This window comes from Artemia franciscana, chromosome 12, assembly GCF_032884065.1.
Source record: "Artemia franciscana chromosome 12, ASM3288406v1, whole genome shotgun sequence".
NCBI lineage: Eukaryota > Metazoa > Arthropoda > Branchiopoda > Anostraca > Artemiidae > Artemia > Artemia franciscana.
This window is the reverse complement of record NC_088874.1, coordinates 24,213,674-24,236,719: the sequence shown is the minus strand read 5'-3', so window position 1 is coordinate 24,236,719 and position 23,046 is coordinate 24,213,674. Positions and strand designations below refer to the sequence as shown.

The 23,046-nt window shown below is 35.0% G+C and overlaps 1 protein-coding gene across 5 annotated transcripts in view; it reads right to left on the bottom strand.

The window, feature by feature from the left end:
- Positions 1–3,710: 3,710 nt before the first annotated feature.
- LOC136033898 (serine/threonine-protein phosphatase 4 regulatory subunit 1-like) overlaps positions 3,711–23,046 on the bottom strand; it is a 146,633-nt gene continuing 127,297 nt past the window's right edge. For 3 of the 5 annotated variants that reach the window (XM_065714895.1, XM_065714894.1, XM_065714897.1), the window contains 5 exons: positions 22,961–23,046; positions 19,630–19,851; positions 9,467–9,622; positions 8,152–8,260; positions 3,711–6,751 (listed from right to left, as the gene is read on the bottom strand). The exon at positions 22,961–23,046 is cut by the window's right edge and continues 76 nt beyond it. In XM_065714895.1, coding sequence (XP_065570967.1) covers positions 6,582–6,751; positions 8,152–8,260; positions 9,467–9,622; positions 19,630–19,851; positions 22,961–23,046 — 743 coding nt within the window. In that variant the 3' untranslated portion in view covers positions 3,711–6,581. The remainder of the gene's footprint in view (positions 6,752–8,151; positions 8,261–9,466; positions 9,623–19,629; positions 19,852–22,960) is intronic. The other 2 variants (XM_065714896.1, XM_065714898.1) reach the window with 1 other exon arrangement.

Genomic DNA, 23,046 nt, shown 5'->3' with positions numbered 1-23,046 from the left:
AGTTAGTCCAATATCACCAAGAGCAGATGACATGAACGTACAATTGGATTTTAGGTCAACTTCAATGGAAAGATCGAGCACTTCATCTAAGGTTTAATTTTTTCAAAGAATCTGAAAAATTATTACGCTTTGTATCCTAGGTGGCCTTGGTGATACTTATTTTTTCTGTTCAGCTCGTTTTCTCAACTCACCAAATTTTTTGTTTGTACTTCGGTCACAAAAATTAGGCAATTTAGTAAGCCATTTTTGACCACTCCCGAAAGTTCAGTTACCAAATTTTATCGCTATATATATTTCCGAAGCCGCTACAATACTGCGATATCAAATTCCTCATTGTGTATAATCCTCCTCCCAAGCCTTTAATGTTTTTTTATCCACCGCCTGCTGGCTGAGCCTAGATACCCCTGAAGGTTGATAGCCTTGATCATAAGTAGGAAAAACTTCAAAACGAATGACTAGACGTGTTTTGCTTCTAGCTTTAAATGAGTATCAGATTGATAATGGACTATAAATTGGACACATGAAAAGATGTAAAACAAACACTAAGCGCAGAGGTTAGAATACTTGCCTATGGCCATGGTGGATCGATTGTTAGATAAGACTAAATAGTCAAAAATAATTAAAGTTAATTTTTTTAAAGTCGTTTTCGAAATGGACTAAATATCATAATTCTTTTTATGATCACATCAGGAGTTAGGACAAAGGATCAGGAGATCAGGACACATCAGGAGACCAGACAAAGGACACATTCGATACCTATTGGTTTTAATAAACGAAAACCTCTCGTTAAGACACTACATAGCAAGTGTCGAGACAAAGCTTTCAAGGAACCTTGGAATCTTGACAAAACTTAGTCACCAATTCCCAAAACCAATATTCATAAAACATAAACCAATTCCGGTTTTATGTCAGAGCGATCGACCATAGAGCAAATATTCACAGCCTGTCAAGTAGTCGAGGAAACCAGAGAGTTTCGACAGAAAGCATTCATCGCCTTTGTAGACTTCCGAGCTGCTTTCGATTCAATCGATCGGAATGCCCTGTTGAGCACCTTGAAGTCCATCGGCCTGCCAGATAAGTACTACAGACGGTTCGAAACAGTCCATCACGAAACAGAGAGCTACGTCCAAGTCAACAGCCGACGAAGCCCATCCTTCCGATTTGTACAGGGGTTCGGCAAGGTTGTGCCGTTGCGCCCGAACTTTTCAACGTCATCATAGACCACACCATGGCGAAGACGACCTCCAGGCTTGGATTTGGACTTAGGTTTTGCTAGTGTATTCTCTCGGACGCTGACTTTGCCGACGACCTGGCGCTCATGGCGGAATCCATGAACCAACTGGTAGAAGCACTTCACATCTTACAAGAGGCTCTGTCATTGCTGCTGATGGCCCACTTCTCCCTGAACTACAAGCAAGAATAGCCAAGGCATCTGTTGCCATCGAGAGGTTAAATCGCCATCTGTGGCAGAAGCCAAGTATTAGTCGAAAGACGAAGCTGCAAATCTTCAACGCCCTGGTCGGGTCTGTAATTCTTTATGGAACAGAAACCTGGCCAGCCACAATCACAGCTCTCAAGGCCGTAGACGTGTTCCAGACGAAAAGCCTTAGGAGGGTAGAAGGCCTGAGATGGCTCAACTTCGTCAGCAACGAGAAGTTACTACAGACAGGGCATCAGACAATGTTTTCCATCCAAATTGCTGAGCGCAATCTACGATGGTACGGTCATCTCCTTAGAATGTCATCACAATTACCTGCGAAAATCGACCCTGCGCAGACCGAAACATCTATGATCCGATAGTCTTTCAAAATATTTGAAGTTGACAAATATCGATGTCCGTGATGCACCAGCGTTAGCTGCTGATCGCACCAGTTGGAGGAGGCTGGAATCACTCTACGCTGAGTCATGTCCGGCAGGAGACATAAGTAAAAGCAAGCCACTAATTCCCTAAAAATATACTAATACTGATTTTCAATGCTCTTCTATGCCTCACATTCAGTATTGTTTTACAGTTTTGCAATCCAGAGACTAAATTCACTTCACAACGAAGCACTTCAAACTTTAGGCCCGTCACCGAACGGACTTTCAATAACACCACTTTACAGACTATGCTGCACCGTTTTTTTTTAAATAAATTTTTAAGGAAGACTCCCATTACCATTTAAAGGTTTATTCACACTAGCATCACAAATCAGGTCAGAATTTTCGTCTAGACTTGCGTGTGCTAGTGAGTGGAATGCCCTTCCGCCGGACCTGAAATCACGTATGTCTCTTTAAATGCCTAAACATCTTAACTTTCACTCGGCTTTCGGATAAATAAAGAATAATTGCTAAGGAAGAGGCGGGGGAGGAAAGGGGTGGAGGTAAAACATTTGTATTTAAAAAATTCCTTAGAAGCACTTACGGATTAACAATCCTTTATATACTATACTGTGAAAAGCTTTCAAATCGTGGAAAGATCAACACTGACGGATGACTTCCAGCTCCAATGTGATAAAATGTGTTCTAGATCAATTCTTCCCCAACCAGTTTCTCCTGTAGATCCATCAGATGGGTGGTCGTGACAATATTGAAATATCGTTAATAATTTAACTGTCTTTAAACTTTCATCACCATTCACAACATTTCATTCATTCTAGTCTTTCACAAGTAGACCCTTACTATTGTTTCTACATATTAGACGAAATTGTGAAACATCGATATCTGAAAAAGTCCAAAGTAAAACGAGAAAAAAGATTTTGGAAGAGGTATAACTCCGAGGCAGTACAGGTTTCGTCTCCAGATGAAGTCTTTTTAACAAAATAAAGAATATTTTGTGCAAACATGTAACGAGTCAGCCGAGCCAAGGCGATCGCAGATAAAATTTTAAATAAAAAAATATTTACGCCCCCTTCCCTAACCTTTTTCTGAAATTTGGTAAATTTATAAATGAATCAGTCACGTTAAGAAATGGTTCCGGACACTGAGACCAAAGAGATATACTACAGTACTCTGGTCATATCCAGGAATATATTCTTTTCGGGTTGTATACTATAGCATAAATTACCTCAAATGATTTGATAGCAAGTCCCTTTTGGTTTTCCATTCTCTATAAAGCATAAAAAATTGCAAGACATTCAAAAATAAATAATCTTTTTATTCTAAATTAAATAAAAAACACTTCACCTCCCCAAAATAAATATCACATTGGTTTCATTGAGGCTCGAGTATTTATGCTCGATAATTTCAGACAAACATCTTCTTTTATATTGTTAGGGTTCAAGTTCACCGCCTCATTATCGTAGATACTAGAGACAGATAACATTATCCACATTTTCAAGTTAGAAAATATATTTGATTTAGACCAAGTTTTCTGCTGATAACCGCATATCCCCTGTCCTAACAGAAATCGAGACCTTCAAAATGCCTACCATCACTAAAGGGGAAATTCCGCTTGGTGTTTTGGTAGGGGCGTAGAAATGTGTAAAAATATGGAAACTTGGAATCAAAAGACCGCTTTTTCAGCATTAGATTTCTTAATAGAATATACTGACACAAACCCCTCCACAGAGGGTCTTGACTGCGCAAAAGTATATCGTTATAGGGTTTCTTCGAAATCATAAGACAATTCCCTATAAAAATTGTATGTATGCTAGATGTTCGATAGGTTTGTTCCTTAAATACCACGTAGGTACTTAGCATACACCAATATAAACATGAAAATAACAGCATTTGGGGTAAAATAATTTATTAAGATTAGCGTTTTGTACTATCCACAAAAATACATTATATTCATAATAAACAAAAAATTTACAGGTTTAAATGCATGAAAGTAGAATATGGCCAAGAACAGTTTACAAACAAGTCACAGAATTACATGATTCCAACCCATTATAAAAGCTACAGCAACTGAAAATGAACAGAACATTAAAATCAAATATGTCAAAACTGTGTTTTACTACAGAAGTATTCAATAGCGTTTAATTCATGTAGCTACAACAGCTTATTAAAATGTTATTGTCCTATTGGTAACAATAAAGCTACTGACGTCCTTCGAACTTTAACTAGAAGCTTGGATTCTGAGCCCAGATCTTTCCTACCCTTCAAAACAGAAATACTAATATAGTCGTACATGAGGTTGGCCATTTTTGGAATAGTGTACACCGTGGGGCATGAGCAACAGGCAGTGCGAAAGTGCTTCACGTAGACCTAAGTGCACGGCACGTGGCGGAGTAAATGACGCTCGGGGATGTACATGAGGTAGAGTGAATAGCCCTTAATTCAAACAAAGGAAGTCTTTCGTCAGTATAGAGCTGTGAAAGCTTACTGCACTGTTACTCGCAATAAATAAATCAAATTACAACAAGTAATTTAGAACAAATGTGTCAATGAGTCAGCGAAAAATCCTGGTTTAATTGGCTATCGCAGCTTAAAATTGTCACACAGCACAAAATAATTAGATGAAAAAAGCGAAAGTCCAATTGATTTTAAATTAAACCAATGTTTGGATCTATCGTACAAGTTCACTCACAGTAAAAGCTGGCTGTGGTATCATTTTACATCATTAGTCAAGCATACTCGAAAAATTAAGAACATATCCCCTATTATTTTGAAATTCTTTGATAATTTAAAATTCGTAAGCGAAATCGAGAATGGGGTTTTCAATGAAAGTTGCAAGGAGGATATGAACATGTTTCTTTGAAACTTTTTTCCGTAGCGCTGAAGAAGAAAAGCAGTTATACCCGAAACATTCGTCTTTTGTCGTCCGGTGTTTTATTGGAGGATTGCTTTTATGAAGCTGTTGATAATTGCCTCGCACGTCCTTTAAATTATGGGATCTTTCAGGATCAAATTAATGTCTTGGAAGAAATATTCAGAGAAACAAACAACTATGCCAAAGGTTAGAAAAAATGCGAGAGGTGGAGGATGATGCAAATCAGCTTGCTGCTTCACTGGGACAACAGCCTCCAGATATGCAGCTCATTTTTACTTTGTCAGCTGGTGTAGATTATAGACGGTTGAACCCTCCTGCATGTAATGAAATATGCGCTGTGCTTACTCTTAATGCTGACCATAGTTTTCCACCAAATGAAATGGTTGCAAAACAACGCGGCAAAAATCTTGTCATTAAAAAAATACCGACCATCGTGTGGAGCCCTTTACCTACCCAATGTTTTATCCAGCTGGAACTTCAGGATGGCCAAGAGGGATGCTACTTCAATCACCTTATGTAAGTCGTCCACATGTAACACAACTTGAATTAGCGAGGTATCGTATCAGTTTTTGACCTGAACATGCGAAGAGCCTTTCGGTACAAGCTCTAATACCCGATATGCGTCGGATTCGTTTTAATGCTTTGCATTTTGGTGTAAGACTTTTCCAACAATACCTCGTTGATACCGATATTCGTGTTGAGCGTGATCGCATGAACTGGATAAAATATAACCAGAAAACTACTATAGGTGAAGACTATGTAGATGTTGCACGGCTTCTTAAAGACTTAGCCTCGAAACAGGATGCATTTATTGGTGAAAAGTTAATAATACCGTCATGATTCGTCAGATCAACACGCTACTTTGCTGGACATTTTGAAGACGCCTTGGCTGTCGTTCGTCGCCTTGGACCCCCAGATTTGTTTATTACTGTGACTTGCAATCCTGATTGGCCTGAATTTAAAGAAGCCGCAAGTATCAAAATTTATTATAACTCTATCATATCAGAGAAATTTTTGTGTCGTTTAGAAACTAATAGGAACCAGTACAAAGAACAATGTATTCTATATATTTGTTTAAGTCTTAAAAAAAGGTTCTTGAGCAAAGCAAGCGATGATGCTTTGTTTAATAGGAATTTTTCACTTTTAAAGGTTTTCTGCTCTTATCCTATTATGTGTTCAGTATCTCTAGAATTAAAACAGAGAGGATTTGTACTAAATATAAAATAAAGACAACTTAACAAAATCAACATTCATTATATTATTGAAAAAGCTGTTTTATAAAAACAATATTAATTATGATGACAGAAGCTATAAATTTTTCAATTTTAACATAAAAATAACAGGAAAATTTTCTTTCTAAAAAACAAGAGAGAATACAACGAGTTCTCAAATCAAGAAGGAGCATATACTACCAAATAACACAAATGATCCTAAACTTAATTTTTATTGTCTACCCCCAAAGAGTATGGATAACTTATAAGAGTGGAAACTGGCGCTAATGTCGAAGATGAAATCACCAGCACCATCTAGCATTTGGGACTTTCTTTAATGCAATACTAATTCAGAATTAGCGTAATTAGTAAAATTGTCGTTTGGTGGCTCAGTTGGTTTGATCTCAGCTGGGTAATACGAGACCCAGAGTTCGAACTACGGGACCGACGCAAGGACCATAGTAGTCAAAAATTGTGGTAATCCGATACAATACAGTTGGCAAAATTAGCCTAGTAATAATGTCTGACATAAGTTTCTAAAAAGGAAAACAACACGATTTTGAAGGTATAAAAAAGTCAGGAAACGCTAAATCTAAGATGATGTTGGTGACTTTCATCAACAACACCACCAGTTAACAATCTTATAAGTTACTCTTACTCTGTGGTCTACCCTTCATTTAATCACTGTTCATGCCTTCTTTACTACTATCAAATATTTCTTTAGCATTTTCATCGGGATCGTTTCTATTGAAATAATATCGAACATCTCGATCTTCGTCTGCCTTTAATAGGCTAATGGTTTCTTGCAGCTCAATATAATGTTGGTTGATTGGACTGCTGAAATACGCTGCAAAAGAATGAGTGTCACCATAACTGAAGTAAACAAACACAAACAATAATTACAGAAAAAACACATAATTGAAGGAAAAAAGCATAAGAAAGCGAGAAAAAAATTGACATAAATACAAAAGAAAATAATGTTGGTCACCATATGAGCATCTAGTATGCTGAAAAGGGCAAACATTTTTAAAAAGAAATTGAAATTTTATTGGTTTGGAACGTACCCGTAAACGAGGGGTTTCCATTCTCAAAGAAAGATGCGAAGGACCAATCTTCCCTTTCTCAAAGGAGAACCCAACCTGTGTCTTTCAAATCCAAAGTTTCGTACGTTTAATCCAAACTCCTGAACATCGAAAGTTTGTCCCCTATGATCATAAATAATAACAGAAAATAATAACAGAATATTTACCGAAAAGAAGGAAAAGAATTTTTTTTTATTAGTAGTTGGTTTTAGTTGCCCAATAATGCAAGGCCCAATGGTTTGAGAGTAGTGAACGCATTTTACTTTTAAAGTTTATATATATTTGTATTATATATATAGAAAAATATTGTAAATTGTAATGATTTGTTTAATGCGTTTTTTTTTTGTTTTTTTTTTTTATGTATTTGTAGTGTAATTTAAGATGAGAAGGGAGCAGACCCTTGCCTGCTGTGGGCAACTAGTGACAGTTATTTTTTGAGTTGTATGATAATTTTAATTCCGATAAATTTTTTTTATTAATTTAAATTTTATTTGAAATTTAATTGGTTTATTAATTTATAATTTAAACATTTAAATTTTGAAGAAAGGTAGAATAGGATTTTTAAATATAATAGAACGTATTAATAGAATTTTTTTAAGTTGAAAAAATTAGGATGTTCAGAGAATTTTAGTAAAGAGGATTAATTATTTGATATATAAAAAATTGAGTAATTCTTAGTTCAATAGTCTTTAACATTTATAAGCTGACATTGCAACGGAAGACATGTTTGCAAAAGTTAAGATGAGAATCATCGCTTTGTTCACTATTCTGATAAGGACATTTGTCGTCACGTCGCCAGGGGCTCTTCGAGGAAAATGATTTTTGCCTATGGTAAAAATAGCTCTGGAGAAGAAGATACTTCCAAACCCAGTACAGATTTCCCTACCCGTTCCGGCTGAATTTTTAGGACTCCCAGCAGAGGCTTTGGGAAAATTATCAAAACTTTATCAGAGAAGACGATAAAGTTATTAATTTTTGTGAAGTTACTGTTTTTTAATATATTGACTGAAGATTAAAAAAAGAAAAAAAAAGAAAAACAATAATAACAGCAATAAAATTCAGTGATTACTTTATAAACACGTTGGGGAAAATCATAGATGCCGCCTTTGTCCTTTGATAGGTCTGAACTTTAGCATTTGTATTAAAGATAAATAAAAATACTTACGATTATTCATGAACTTAGAAGTGACTAAGTGAGCCAGGGCGATTCTCACATTTGGCACCCGGTCCCATCGCAGTCGCAACGCTGGATGCATCGCATATTCACAGAATTGCTGCAGAAAAATAAAAGTTAACATACAGTTGAGACAAGCAAAAAATATTATTTAAGTGGCGGGGGGGGGGGGGGTAGAACACAAAAGGTCAGTCATCAGAAATCTGGCAAAACAATCTACTGATCGAGGAATAGGGACGGTTAACTTCGCAGAGGTAAAACCAAAGAGACAAAATTAGCAGTTAATTATATTCAGGACCAGCAATCGCTTTCCAGAAAAACAATTTTTAGTATTTTAGAGAAAATAGTGGTCAATCGTAAAGAACTGCTTTTAAATGCTCAAGTAAAAAAAAAAAGGTAAATATTAATTCATTCCAAGCTAATTTCCTGAAAGTGAAATTTTCAGACGTCATTTTTACAATTTCCAGGTGATTCAATTTCTCTCTCAGTGGCCAAATTAGAGATTAGGTGTCTTCAAGAGTTCATTTATTAAACTATTTTAGTGGTAATAGCAAATACTTTGTAGATCTTGAAATAGGTCAAAGCAAAGCTCTTTTTACGCAAATATAATACAAATACGTCATCATCACGGTATTCTTTGAAATACTTTTTCAACTAGTTGGGGCATTTCCGCTGCTAATCAAAGAGAATATTGGGGGGGGGGGGGATAGACTTTGGTGTTAAAACAAATCCTAAGCTTTTATTTTAAACGTACCGAATTGACATATTTGACGTTATCTTAAACAAAACTATGATTTAGGCATACCCAGGTGGAATAAAAGACTACATAGTTTGCTGTTCAAATTATTCAAATACATTATATAACAATAGATTTTAAATAATATAATACTGATTATATTACATTAATGCCGTAATGCATGATTATAATTGAATACTAGCTGACACCTACCACGCGTTGTTGTGGCGCTGCGCGCCACAGCAACGCGTGGAGGGTCAGCTAGGCGCCCCCATGCAGCAGGCTTCTATATATGGATCTTCAATGTCGCTTGTGTCGCATTCTAACTATTCTGACAGTATTGTCGCTTCTATAAATACTACTTAAACACATTGTAGGTGGAGTACTTAGTTTTTGTGTTTATATCAGTTTATATAAGATGAGAGAAAGAGGAGGGAGATAGAGAGAGAGATAGAGAGAGAGAGAGATAGAGAGATAGAGAGAGAGAGAGAGAGAGAGAGAGAGAGAGAGAGAGAGAGAGAGAGAGAGAGAGAGAGAGAGAGAGAGAGAGAGAGAGAGAGATTAACTTACCTCAAGCCCAATTGAATCTGAATTAAGGATTTCTTCACAAATCTTTGGATATGATTGTCTGAGATACCATTTTTGACTGATAGCAATTTCGGTCTTGATATCCATCAAGGTAATAGTCCGTAGTTCAGGGTGGGTTGCTTTCAAGATTGAAGACAGCTAAAATTCGGAATACAACAGACGATGAAATAAAGTATCAACTACAAGAACAGAGGTGAAAAAAGAACTCTACAGGGCTCTTTTCAACTATTCTCTAAGAATAGTTGAACATACGAGCACCCGTTCACCAAATTATTCCCATTTCAGCAAATAATTTGTAGTAAATCTTCAGAACAAGCCAAATTTATTAACACCACGAACTGAGACAAATTAAGGGAAAGGGAGGACATTTTCTGATTTTTCCAAAAATATTATTTGTCAATCTAACAAAAAAAGAAAAAAGAAAAAGAAAGTTTGAATGCAACACTATCTCCCAACACTCAACACTGTAAGATCTAAAAAAACAGATTTCCTTGTTATAACAATAGGTAGAACAGTCAGGTGTGTTATAACAACAGGTAAAACTATTTTTCCAGTTTTTCCATTCTCCATTTATTGCAACATAACACCCTTCGAGTTATCATATGATATCAAACGCACTTCTCCCAGCTCTCATGTTATTGTCATGTGAGCACCAGCTTTTTGATAAAATCTAATATGAAGATCACTTAGAAAAATGTAAAGAATGATTCGAAGGCATTAGCGTCTGATTTATAATCTTGTTAACTTTATTTGTGCCAAGCTTTGAAAAATTTTTAGTCCATTGTAGTGATTGATAGTTGGGATTATTTTTTGAAAAAAAAAAAAAAATACAACAATAGCAATGGCCAGAGGCTATAGCCAGTAAGGGAATAAACACAACATTAATAAGACAAATTAAAACAAAATAAGGACAACAAAAGAAAGAAATATTTAAACAAGAAATTATAATGAAATTATGAAGAAAAATGAACGATAGAACTTTAGTTCATAATCGTTGATAGTTGGTTTTACTTATACAAAAATGTATACAACAATAGCAATACCCAGAGACTATAGCCTGTAAGGGACTAAACATATCATTAAAGAGAACAATTCAAATAAGATACAGACCAAAGAAGAAAAATATTTAAAAAGCGAAAATATAATGAAATTACAAGTAAAAATTACAGGAAATTCTCGAGGCTCTTGGGCTATTGATATTTGAGCACTAGAAACATGATAGAATTTCACTCAATTTATACAATCCTAATAAGAATTTATGCTAGATTTGCCTCCCATTCAATCGGAAATTAGAATCAACTAGTTTTGGACATCAAGTCATGGCTAATTGTAGAAAAGACCAAGACAGATAGTCCGATTGAGTGAGAGGCAAGTCTGGCATAAGCTCTAATTAAGATTGCATAAAAATTATGTCAGTTCATTTGTTAAAAAATAAGTTTACCTACTCCTCGCCTAACGAGTGTATATATGCAACTCAAGACTACTTCTAATTAAGCAAAAGCTTTAACATCATTATTGCTTTACAAGGGACATAATGGCACATACTGTGCTTTGAACCGCAACAAGCAGAAAAGTAAGATTCGTAGCATATTCTCAGATGTCACGAATCGATGATGCACAATCTATAACCATAGTTGATGCATTTAGCTCATAATAGTGAAAAGTGAATGTACAATTGGATTTTAGGCCAACATCAATGAAAAAATTGAGCACTTCATGTGAGGTTATATTATTCACATAATCTGAAAAATTATTTCACTTTGTACTCTAGGTGGAATTGGTGATACTTTTTTCTTTTTCACTCGTTTTCCTAAAATCACCAACTTTTTTGTTTGTACTTAAGTCACAAAAATTAGGTAATTTTGTACACCATTTTTCGACCACTCCCGGAAGTTCAATTACCAAATTTTATCACTATATACATTTTCGATGCCGGTACAATAATACAATATCAAATACCCCCTTGTGTACACCCCCCCTTAATATCTTTTCATAAATCGCCTGCTGACTGAAATTAGATACCCAAGAAGGTTGATAGCATTCAAGAAGGTTGATAGCATTGAGCATAAGTGGGAAAACTTCAAAACGCATGACTAGACGTGTGTTGCTGCTAGCGTTAGATGAAGTATCAGATTGATAATGAACCACAAATTGGACACATGAAAAAGTATAAAACAATGACTACTATACAAAGACTTGCAAGCGCAGAGGTTAGAATACTTGCCTGTACCATGGTAACTTAAGTTCGATCCTTAGATAAGACAGAATTTTGTCTAAGAGGAGACTTGTTTGGTTTTTGGGAAGACTAAAAAGTCAAAAATAATAAATGTATTTTTTTTTTTACTCGTTTTCCAAATGGACTAAAGAGTAGATAACACTTTTTTTAATCTATGAATATAAGTAAAAACGAGAAAACACAAAAGGGATTTGGATTAGACGGACGGAACGGATTTGTAGAACAATTTTACATAGCTTGGTCTTTTCAATCCGTTTTCTTCGTGTCACCAATGTTCTTATTTATTAATTTATAACTTATATCAATTTGATATCTATGTTACGTTTGCATCCCAAATCTGTTTTGCAACCCACGTTTTCACTTACATAAATTGATTCTTGAGGGAAAAAATAGTTCCTACTTTTTAGTTCATTTTCGAGACGAGTTTTATATTTTTAAAATTTATTATTTATAGCCATTTAAGTGAAGCATGGTACTATCTTAACGAAGAATTACTAGACTATAGTCCCTCTTTTTGATAAAACGTGGAATAAGCGAATTTAGAAAGAAAAGCTATGTTTTCCTGTTGCCTTTTCATCCCGATATAGGAAATGTATCCATTGATTTATAGATTTCTTACAGGGATCCAAAAAAGTATCTAATTAAAGCAATAATCTGTCTAGATTAAAACCAAGCGTAGATAAGAGACGACTGTAAAAAAGCATGTATTCATAAAAAAAAACATTTCTAAATAAAAAGAAAAATATGATAAGAAACAGAAGCGTACGTTATTGAAATCAAAAACAAAACAAATTTAATTTGAAATTTTGACAAATATTAGACATGATCGTTCCGTTTCATACGTCGAAAAATATCGACTTTTCTTAGTTTAAATATCAAATAAAAGTTGGTGAGCACATGACGACTCAGAAAATTGTTTCCCAATCTATTTGAAGAAGACAATTCTCGTTTAAGCGAAACTGAAACTATACCATAGATAAATTTTGAAATGAAATTTAAAACTGAATAGTTTCTGATTGATGCTTTGCATATATTTAACTATCCCTTTTAGAACTTGTTGATTCTTAGCATCATAGGGCTTTACCCAAAATATCATATAAGTTCAGACAGGCATTCAAAAAGTTCAAAAGTGGCCAGGAGCAAAATTCGACAACATTCCAACAGCTGCAGACAAATTTGGGGATAGTGAAGACCATTAAAACTGCCAAGTAGCATGGCTACCATGCTACCCCAATTTTTGCACACCGGAGCTCAGATTACCCCCTCGCACTTACCCTCTAAAAACTTTGGTCGCTAATACAAGTATTTATAAACCAATTTAACTTACTCCGTGCAAAAATTTGCTTATCACAACCAAAAAAATATATTTTGTGTCATTTCCAGTTTTTCTTTGATAAACATAATCCTTTTTTCATGGTAATCCTACTTTTTGTGCAAGTATGATGGGTCACCATTTGTAGATTTTGTTTTATACTTGCTTTTTATTATCATTTTCAATATAATTTTTCTTAAATAATAGATAATAATAGATATAATTCAATAATAGATATCATTTTTTCTAAATCTTAAATAGATACCTTCAAAAATAAGATAAACACTCTTTATTGATGTGAATTTATCTTTGAATTCCTCCCCCCTCCCAGCAGCAAAAATGAACCAAAGAGGCACAAAATCATATTTGTATAATTTGAGTATGAAATGCCAATAAATTCGTACATTATTGGGAGGGGGGCTCCTTTTTTTATAATTTAGTTTTTTTCTTATAAACATTTTTTATGAAAGATAAATGCCCTTTATTGATGCAGATTTTCTCATATCAGATTATTACGAGACTTTTTTTTTTGTTCATTATTTAATTTGGTCAAGTATTAAAAGCTAATTAGAAAAATAAGTGGAAAATAAATCAATTAGGCAATATGAGTTAATTAAGAAATATTTTATTCGACGGAATAAAATATAAAGGGCGGAAAATTCAAAATTAAAGATACACACTGGAAATTTTTATTGTTTATTTAAGTGGAATATGTGGCCTCTTTAATCTATTCATTAAATTCAGAGTTGTATGAAGAGCTGGTTTAGCCTGCCAACCAGTCCAGTGGGAAAGGCAGGCAAGTCTATCAGCCCCAACCAGGGGTGCAATTGGGGACCCTCCAGGTACAGTCTTTTTATTTTGTGCTTGATGCCTATATCTCTGCTATATCTTTAAATCATGGGTGATACTTCAAAAAAGAGCTATAGACCCAACACCAGAGAGATGAGATCAGACTGCTCCATACAGTTTAGTGGTACTGAATCCATTAATGATCAAATTGCATTGCTCACCTCTCACTTAAACACCCTAAAGAATAAGCAGAAGCTGAATGATCAAACGCTCAAAACTACAATAGCAGAAGTTGTCAGTCAAGCACTGTCTACTGAAGTTGGTCCATTGGTTGAGGCCTCTGTTAAAAAACTTACCCCTAGTCATGAACCTGCTACTTTTGATGCCAACAGTATAGAAATAATCAAACAAGAGGTATACTCTAGCCTGAAAATGGATTTTGATGTGCTTGTTGAAAAATCACTCAAACAATATGATCTGAGGATGACAAAGCTTGAATCCTCCCTGAAATTGCTTGACTCAGGTCTGTCAAAGCTGCAAAATTCTCTGAAACCAATTCAATCCAATGTTGATCGTCTGAGTGATCAGTTTGACCAAATGAAACTCTCAAATCAGCTGGTTCTATTTGGTTTAAAAGAAGACCCTTATCCAGAAGCTTCTGAAAGCAGATTCCTTGGATTTTGCAGTACTAGATTTCCTGGTATTCCTGTGACCCAGAATGATATAGTTTCTGCTAGAAGGATTGGTAAGCAAGGCTCAGGTTTGAAACCTCGTCCACTTGTTGTGGAATTTTGCAGTTCCAGAATGCAGCAGCTCATTCTTAGAGAAAAGAAATGCTTGCAAGGTAGTAGTGTCTTTATTTCTGAGTCACTCACAAAGTCTAGACTTCAGCTACTTAATTATACTAAATCAAAGCTTGGGAAGAGGTCTACATGGTCTAGTGGAGGAGAAATACTCACAAAGCTTTCTGATGGTAAAGTGATTACTGTCAAAGAGGCATCTCAAGTTGATACTCTCTATCAGTTAATTACAGCTCATCCACGTCCATCCAAGCCCCTCCCAGGACTGAAATAAATCATTTCTCTTTTTTCAGCTCTGTTTTGTAAATTTATTTATGATTTAATAGTTTTTCTTATGTTTGCATAATGTTGTTTATTATTTTTATTCCCTTTGAACCTAGTAGTTTATTATTGTCTTTGTTCTTGCAGTTGTTTTCTCTATTGTTGCCTATATGTTCTTACCTTTCAATCCACCCTCTCTTACTTCAGCCTGCTTGTATGGATATTGTGTTCATTTGTAAAGTTGTTGTATACATTTGTCATGTGTAGTATATATGGGTGATTTCTCCTTTCTTTTGAATTCATCTATTCTTAATTCAGTTATATTTGATCAACCAAGTAGTGCTGGTAGACAAGAGGCACACACTTTTGACCCTCTCCTTGAATCTATGGTTAGTTCTAGTTGCAATTATCACACCACCATTGATTATTGTGATAACATTTTGCCCTCACTCTCTTCAAATAGTTGCTTTAATGTATTTTGTTTGAATGTGCGTGGAATAAGAGATAAGTGGGACAGTCTTAAATCGTATTTGTGGTCTAATAATTCTTGCCCTTTTGATGTCATAGGCTTGACAGAAACATGGTTATCTGATAGTGATAATTTTACAGCTTATGATATGGATGGTTATATGGCTATTCATGTCCCTAGAATGGTAACAAAGTGTTCTGGGGGTATTTCTTTGTTTATAAAATCTAATATTGAATTTTGTAGAAGATTTGACCTTGAATCCTTGTTTACATCAGTGGTGTCTAATAGTAGGACAGTTTATTCTCTTTTCGTTGATCTGAAAAGCCAGTTTGCATGTGATACTGTTTGTTTGTTTTATAAGCCCCCTCCTTTTCCAACACATCTGTTCTGTGATTTGCTTGATCAGCTTTCTGGTGTGGGGACTTTCTCTAAAAAACGAATTTGTGTTTTGGGAGACTTTAATTGCAATATGTTAAATGTTGGATCAAATGATGAATGTGACCATCTTTTTGATGTATTTTCTTCTTCAGGGCTACTTCCTTCAATTTTTTTTTCCTTCTCGTGTTGACCCTTCAAGAAATTCTGCCACTTTAATAGATAATATTTTCACTTCTCATTCTCCTAATTTGAAGTTCTCTTCTGGTCTTGTTTTCACTGATCTTTCTGATCACTTTCCTATTTATCTATCACTATCTGTGCCTAAAACTGAGATTACTGTGGATGATAAAGGTAAATCTTCTTTCAGAACTTTTACAGATAAGGAAATTTCTAATTTAATATATGGTCTTCAGAGTAATGATTGGTCTAGTGTTCTTGAAGCTAATGATGCTGATTGTGCAACTAGATTATTTTTGTGTCGTATGGGGACTCTGTTGGATAAGCATTTTCCTCTTAGAAATAAGCCAAGGAATTTTACACCCAAATGCCCATGGATCTGATCAATGCAACCCATATGAAAGCGTCTTTGTTCAAGGCTGCATGTAAAAGTAAGACACAGGATGATCTTTTGAAGTATAAACATTACAAAAATGTGCTCACTTCTTCAGTTCGTGTAGCAAAAAAGCTGTATTTTTAGCGTCGAATTAATGAATGCAAGGGGAATTTGCGCAAGGTTTGGACTGTAAGTAATGAAGCTCTTTCTCGCAAGAAACACAAACATTCCTCTCCATGTTTTTATAGAAATGCTGATGGTTCTGTTGTAGACAAAAAATCCTCAGTGAGTGCCTTCAATTCGTATTTCACCACACTTCCTTCAGTTCTAATTCCACCCCCAAGTAGAGTAAGTTGTTTTCCCTTGGCAGAGAAGTCTTTTTTCCTTTCCCCATGTAGTACTACTGAGATTTCTAGTATTATTTCCCAGCTTCCTAGCAGTCGTTCAGTTGATAGTTTTGGTTTGAGTAATAAGGTCCTTAAAAAAATTAGTCAGTATGTTTTTCATCCGATTTCACATATAACTAACCTCTCTCTTTCTTCTGGTATTTTCCCTCATTCATTTAAAGTTGCTACTGTTCTACCTTTGCATAAAAAAGGTGATTCGTCTCTAATTTCAAACTACAGACCTATTTCTCTTCTTCCCGTCATCTCAAAGGTTGTTGAAAAAGTAGTGTATCGTCGACTCTCTTCATTTGTATTTAGTACTAATTCGACTGATGGAAATTCTCTCATCACTAACCATCAGTATGGTTTTCGTCCCTCATTCTCTACCTTACATGCACTTACTGATGCTACAGAGTTTGTGCGTGTTAATCTGGACAAGGGCTTGTGTGTTTTGGGTCTATTTCTTGACTTTTCAAAGGCCTTTGATATGGTTGACCACAATGTTCTTCTGTCTAAACTATCCTTATTTGGTGTGCATGGAGTCCCACTAGATTGGTTTAGGTCCTACCTCTCAGATAGATCTCAGTATGTTTTGGTTAACCGTACTTCTTCCACTACTTTGCCTGTATTGAAAGGTGTCCCACAAGGCTCTGTGCTTGGACCACTTTTGTTTCTAATCTACATTAATGATCTTGTTGATGGTATTCATCCCCTTATTCACCCTGTTCTTTTTGCTGATGACAGTAATTTTTTCATTGCTGCGGTGGACCTGCCATCTGCCACTTCTATAGCTCAAGGTCTTCTTGATAAAGTAAAGGATTGGTGCTGGTCAAATGGTATGGCTCTTAACAGCCGAAAGAGTGCCATTGTCAACTTTAGGACCCCTTACCGCATGAGAGACGTACGGGAGCCAATCACCCTGACTTTTGGGAATGATATTATACCACAAGCTACTATGGTGAAACTTCTTGGTGTGTATCTTGACTGTTTTCTTTCTTTTAAACCGCATATAACTCACACCCGTTCCTTAATACTCCGCCAGTCTTCATTGTTGCACCGGATTAATTCATTTCTTCCTCCTGATATTATGGTTTCTCTTTATCATGCTTTTATTCATCCTTACCTTTCTTATTGCTGCTGTGTCTGGGGCAATACTAATAAATCTCTTCTCTGCTCACTTCAAAGAGCCCAAAATAGGGCAGTGAAGGCTACTTTTCTTCTCCCTCGGCTTTACCCTTCCTCTGATCTTTATAATGATACTGGAATAGCTCCGCTGGATCATATTATAGGGAAAAATATTCTTTATTTAGCGCATTCTGCTTTTCTAGGTACTCTTCCACCGACCCTGCAGCAGTTTTTCTCAAGGACAGGCTCAGGTAGGTACTTTTCTTCTTTGCGTAATTTTTCTCGACGATTTATTTTACCAAAACGATCCTCTACAGCAGCTCAGAGGTCTCCTGTATATCAGTCAATTCTATTATGGAACTCCATCCCTTTGGATGTCCCTCTTTTTCTTTTTACAAATGCATTGTTTCGTCGGGTCTTTCCAGTTAAATAATTTTTGTCCCTCTTTTAATTCTATCCCAATTTGTATGTCACTTCTCGTCTTTTAAAATCTTGTCTTGTTCCAGTGTTTTTTTTTCTTGTTTTTGTTTTTTTTTTTGTATATATTTTATAAGTGTTTTTTTTTTTTTTTTTTTTTTTTTTTTTTTTTTTTTTTTTTTTTTTTTTGTTCTCTGTGGCCCATTACAAGCATAGCTTCTTGGGCCTATTAATCGATTTACTTTTGTAATAGTTTTCTTTAGTATTAATAAATTGATTGATTGATTGATTGACCGGATTATTATTTTTGCTTTCGAGTGTTCATTTTTTAACCCCAGGCTTCTCAGCCAAGTATAGCTTCGGATATGTTATCTCTCTCTTCTTTATCTTAAATTTAATGTATATTGCCAGTCTTAATAAATAAGTGAACATACGAAAAATGAAATTCGCAAAAACAAAGAACTGACAAGGGCAAATATTCAGTCTCCTCCTGTTTCGGATAAGAACACAAAGAAATAGAAAAAACATCGTTTTAGGTAAACAAATAAATCGAGAAAAAATATTATTCATGCATTACTGTCCTCTGACAAAAACCTCAAAGTCGATTTTGAGTTAAGAAAGAAACTCCACTAATTGTGGCACAGCGAGTACAATGGCGAGATAAAACAAGAGCCAAGAGCTCACATGGCACTTGTTACAAAGATAAACTTGCAAATACAGTGTTCCTGTAATCTCTTCTTGTTCAGTATTGTGACATTTGTCCCACCAAGTTTCATCCCGATCTCTCCACTCTAAGCATTTTCCAAGATTTCGGTTTTCCCCTTCCAACTCCCCCCAATGTCACCGGATCCGGTCGGAATTTAAAATAAGAGCTCTGAGACCCGAGTTCCTTCGAAGTATCGAATCTCATTAAGGTCCGATAGCCAGTTCGTAAATTAAGAATAACTCATTTTTTCTAATTTTTCCGAATTGACCGTCCTTCCACACCCCCCGGATGGTCTTATCAAGGAAGCGACTATTTCTAATTTATTCGGTCCGGCCCCTGATACGCCTGCCAACTTCCAGCGATCGATCTTTCTTTCTTCTATACTTTCTGAACTACTACCTAATATCTCACTACACAGCCGTAACAAATAAAGTAACAAATAAAGAAAATAGAGCTTAAAAACATATTAACATATTTCTATACCTTCGTCTATCCCCCCCCACCCCATATCACCCCTTCACTATTTTTCAATTTTCTCAAAAACTTTAAAAATGAAATTAGTAGGTGTTAACAGAGACCAACCGAGCTCACTTTCATATTATCAAACTACCAAGCGAATAGTTTGAGTTCTTTTCTCCCAGATGCCATTATTCCTAAAAAGAATTTAAATTAGTGAAAAATCAAGTAAAAGTAAAACATTAAAATCAACTTACAGCTGTAACTGCTGAGAATCGAACTGTCCATACTTTGTCTTTCAAGAGGGATAGAATAAGAGGATATATATGGTCTGATATGTCATTCTGATCGCAATAACCGATTATGGCTATTAGCTGCTCAACTAATTCAAGTCTAAACCTCCAATTCCTTTCATTATCCAATCGCAAAAATTCTCTCAGCTTTGGAAGCACGTATTTTCGTCTTTCTGGATTCAATAGCTACAAAAGTAATAACAAAAATTAACAGGCTATATATGGAAAATAGGGTCAAAAATGAGGAGATATTAGAGATAAAATAACGAAAAAAAAAAAATAAAAACGCGAAAAAACAGTATTAAGGACAATCGATCTTAAGGTTCATCCTATCTCATCGATTAGACGTTTTTAAATCGTGTGGCCAAGATATTTAAATTGATTGGGCGGTCTAGCCAAAACTTATATAGCTTAGAAAAGAGACTCAAATTGGCGAAAGAAAACTAAAAACCGACACCTATTTTCCCAGAAATTTTAGAAAACCATTCAAATTCTCCAGTCTTGTAACAGAGATAAATATATTAATATTTAATGAAAGTTACATCATTCGAAAGCGCAAACTTTATTTTTTCGATTGAACGGAGCAGAATTTTCTTTTTAAGTCTAGGAAAGGCCAGCCGTCTAAAAATATTCTTGTATACCTACTAGAGAAACGTTAAAAATCTGCTCAAAAGAAGTCTCATTGAATAATTTGATAGCTTTGGAAGTTTCCTATTGTGCTAACCACCATGATTGAAATCACAAACACCAAAAACAAGAAGAACAATAGGGAATTTTTTAAGACAGTGGGAAACAAATTAGAACGAATATTTCGGCCCTGTGTCCATGGGCCGTCCTCAGCAATACAAAGGAGAAAAAACAACTTGCGAGAGGATAAAATCTATAAAACTAAAATGATTTTTTTTTTTAATCTTCGTCGTTATTTATGATTGAAATCCTTGCCGACACAGTGTGCACATTATTTACAATAATTACACTGATTAACTAATAGTGTGATTAACTAATTACGCTCATTAACTAATAGTGTGCACTAATTACATTGATTAGACAGAGTTTTACTCAACAATTAGTATGAAATTGTAAGCTTGGTTTGTTTTAAACAAACCTCTCGTTAGCTTTTCTAACTATTGGCATATTTGATATATCCAATCAATTTTTGTCAAAATTGCTTCGGAAGTTGCCTATGGTGCTGAGAAAAATTGTTAATTTCCGAAACTCCTCTTCAATGGCCAGCTGACAGTAAGACTTTGATTTACAACGATACAATGATACAAACGATACAACGATACAATGATTTATGTATCGAAACCCCTTAAGAACTTGCAGCAGGGTCTGTCGAACGATAAGCTCAAAGAAAATTTTAATCTTTAGTGACGGATCGGAAACGATATGGATTGCACAATGGAAGAACTTTTACTTCAGGTACCCGCTGTATAACGTCATATAATCTTTTTTATCGGTGATTGGCTTGAGAGTTACAGGCATATCTAATTAAATAGGTCAATAAGGCCAATCATAACAAATGATTCTTGTCTTTTCATCATATCAAAAAAGAAAAGGGCGGCTTTTGTTCTACCGAAAAATTAGTTTTATCTCTTTTTTCTAAGTATTATCAAAATAAAAATGGTTAAAATGCAGCAAATTAAAATTAAAATAATTTTGAATAGACCTTTGAAATTCAGACGAAGTTTTATCATTTCCAAATTAGATTACATTGAGATTTATATTATGTACATCATTCCTATTTAATCTAATTAGAATAATATGTTCAAATATCTTTGATATCTTTAAATATTTCGCACAAAAAAATGGCGACATCAACATTATTATGTATAAAACAGCTTAATAAGACCAAATTAGGCCTTGCTAAAAGATAACAAATAAGTACTGGTCCAATAATAGAGGCATACTTACTCCCACCGTTTACCCATGCCATAATAAACTAAAGTTCTATGACTATCTTAGCTCTGTGACTATCTACCTTCGTTCTACTGGCCCAAGGAATGATGCATGGACGGATAATAGATAGACAAACCTAGATATTAACAAATGAACTAACATCATTTTTATAAAATTCTAATAAGGGTGGTTAATGCAAGAATTGCCTCTCACTAAATTGGACTATCTGTCTTAGCTTTTTCTACAATTGGCCAAAACTTGATGCCCACAACTATTCCATTTTAATGGAATTTTATTTTATTCCATTTTAAACCTCCGAAAGGCAAAAAACAGTATTGTTAAAGCTGAAAGATGACCATTTACTCCGAGGTTAAACAAGAGACACATATCGCACGAATTAGTCCCTGTCAAAATCAATGAGGGATCCAGGTTTATTTTATTTAGCCATTAATCCCGTCCAATAAAACCTTGTTTGTCATTACAATGTATATCCTATCATTCTTTGCAAACATAAGATGAACGACCACTAAGGTAACTTTGTCCAAAATCAAACAGTTCGTGTAAATGAACTATAAGTAGGTAACCGACCCGGCTCAATAGTAACCGAAACTCTAAAAAACGGAATTTTAGACAACAAATTTGAAATTTTACACTGGGGAAATTTGCCATAATTCCTATATGAAATTTCTTTATGTTTTGCTTTCACTTTAGCGATTCAACTTTAGTTGTGGCAATGTTAAGGGTATTTGTCCGGGGTAAATTTTCACCAGGCTTGAATTGTCCAAAGGATATTCTGTGGGGAGGGGGATTTTTCCGCGGAAGTGAAAACAGAAACTCTGGCTTTATTTAATATGGTAAGAAATTAAACAAGAAAAATAATTATTTTCATCTGAAAGTAAGGAACAACATTAAAACTTAAAACGAACATAAATTATTACGTATATGAGGGGAGTTACCCCCTCCTGAAAACACAGCTCTTTACGGTAAAGTTTAAATTCGTCTCAATTCTTTAAAATGACTCATGTAACACAAGGGTCGTTTAATTAGAACAATCAGTCACTTTTTTTTAATACCGAAAAACTTTAGCGTGAAGAGCGAGTTGTTAAGAAGGGACAATACCCTTTATATATGTAATAATTTCTGTTCGTTTTAAGTTTTAATGTTGCTCCTTCCTTCCAGTTAAAAAAAAACTTTTTTTATTATTTGAAAAAAGAAGCGAAAACTGTTAGAAAAGCGATTCGATCGACCAAAAAAGACCTCTCCCCCCCCCTATAAAAATAGTAAGTATTTTTTTATCTTGCTTTGGTCCTTCCTCCCTCCCTCTTTCTCTATCTCTCCCGAGAAAAATCCTCTGACCACTCATCGAGTCTGTTTGCATTTTTTTAAGAATTACTACCTTAAAAAATTCCATTAGATGTTGCAAAGCTCCAATCCTAACTTCATCCAAGTCTTTGAAAAACCAAACAAAACTCTGTACCAGCT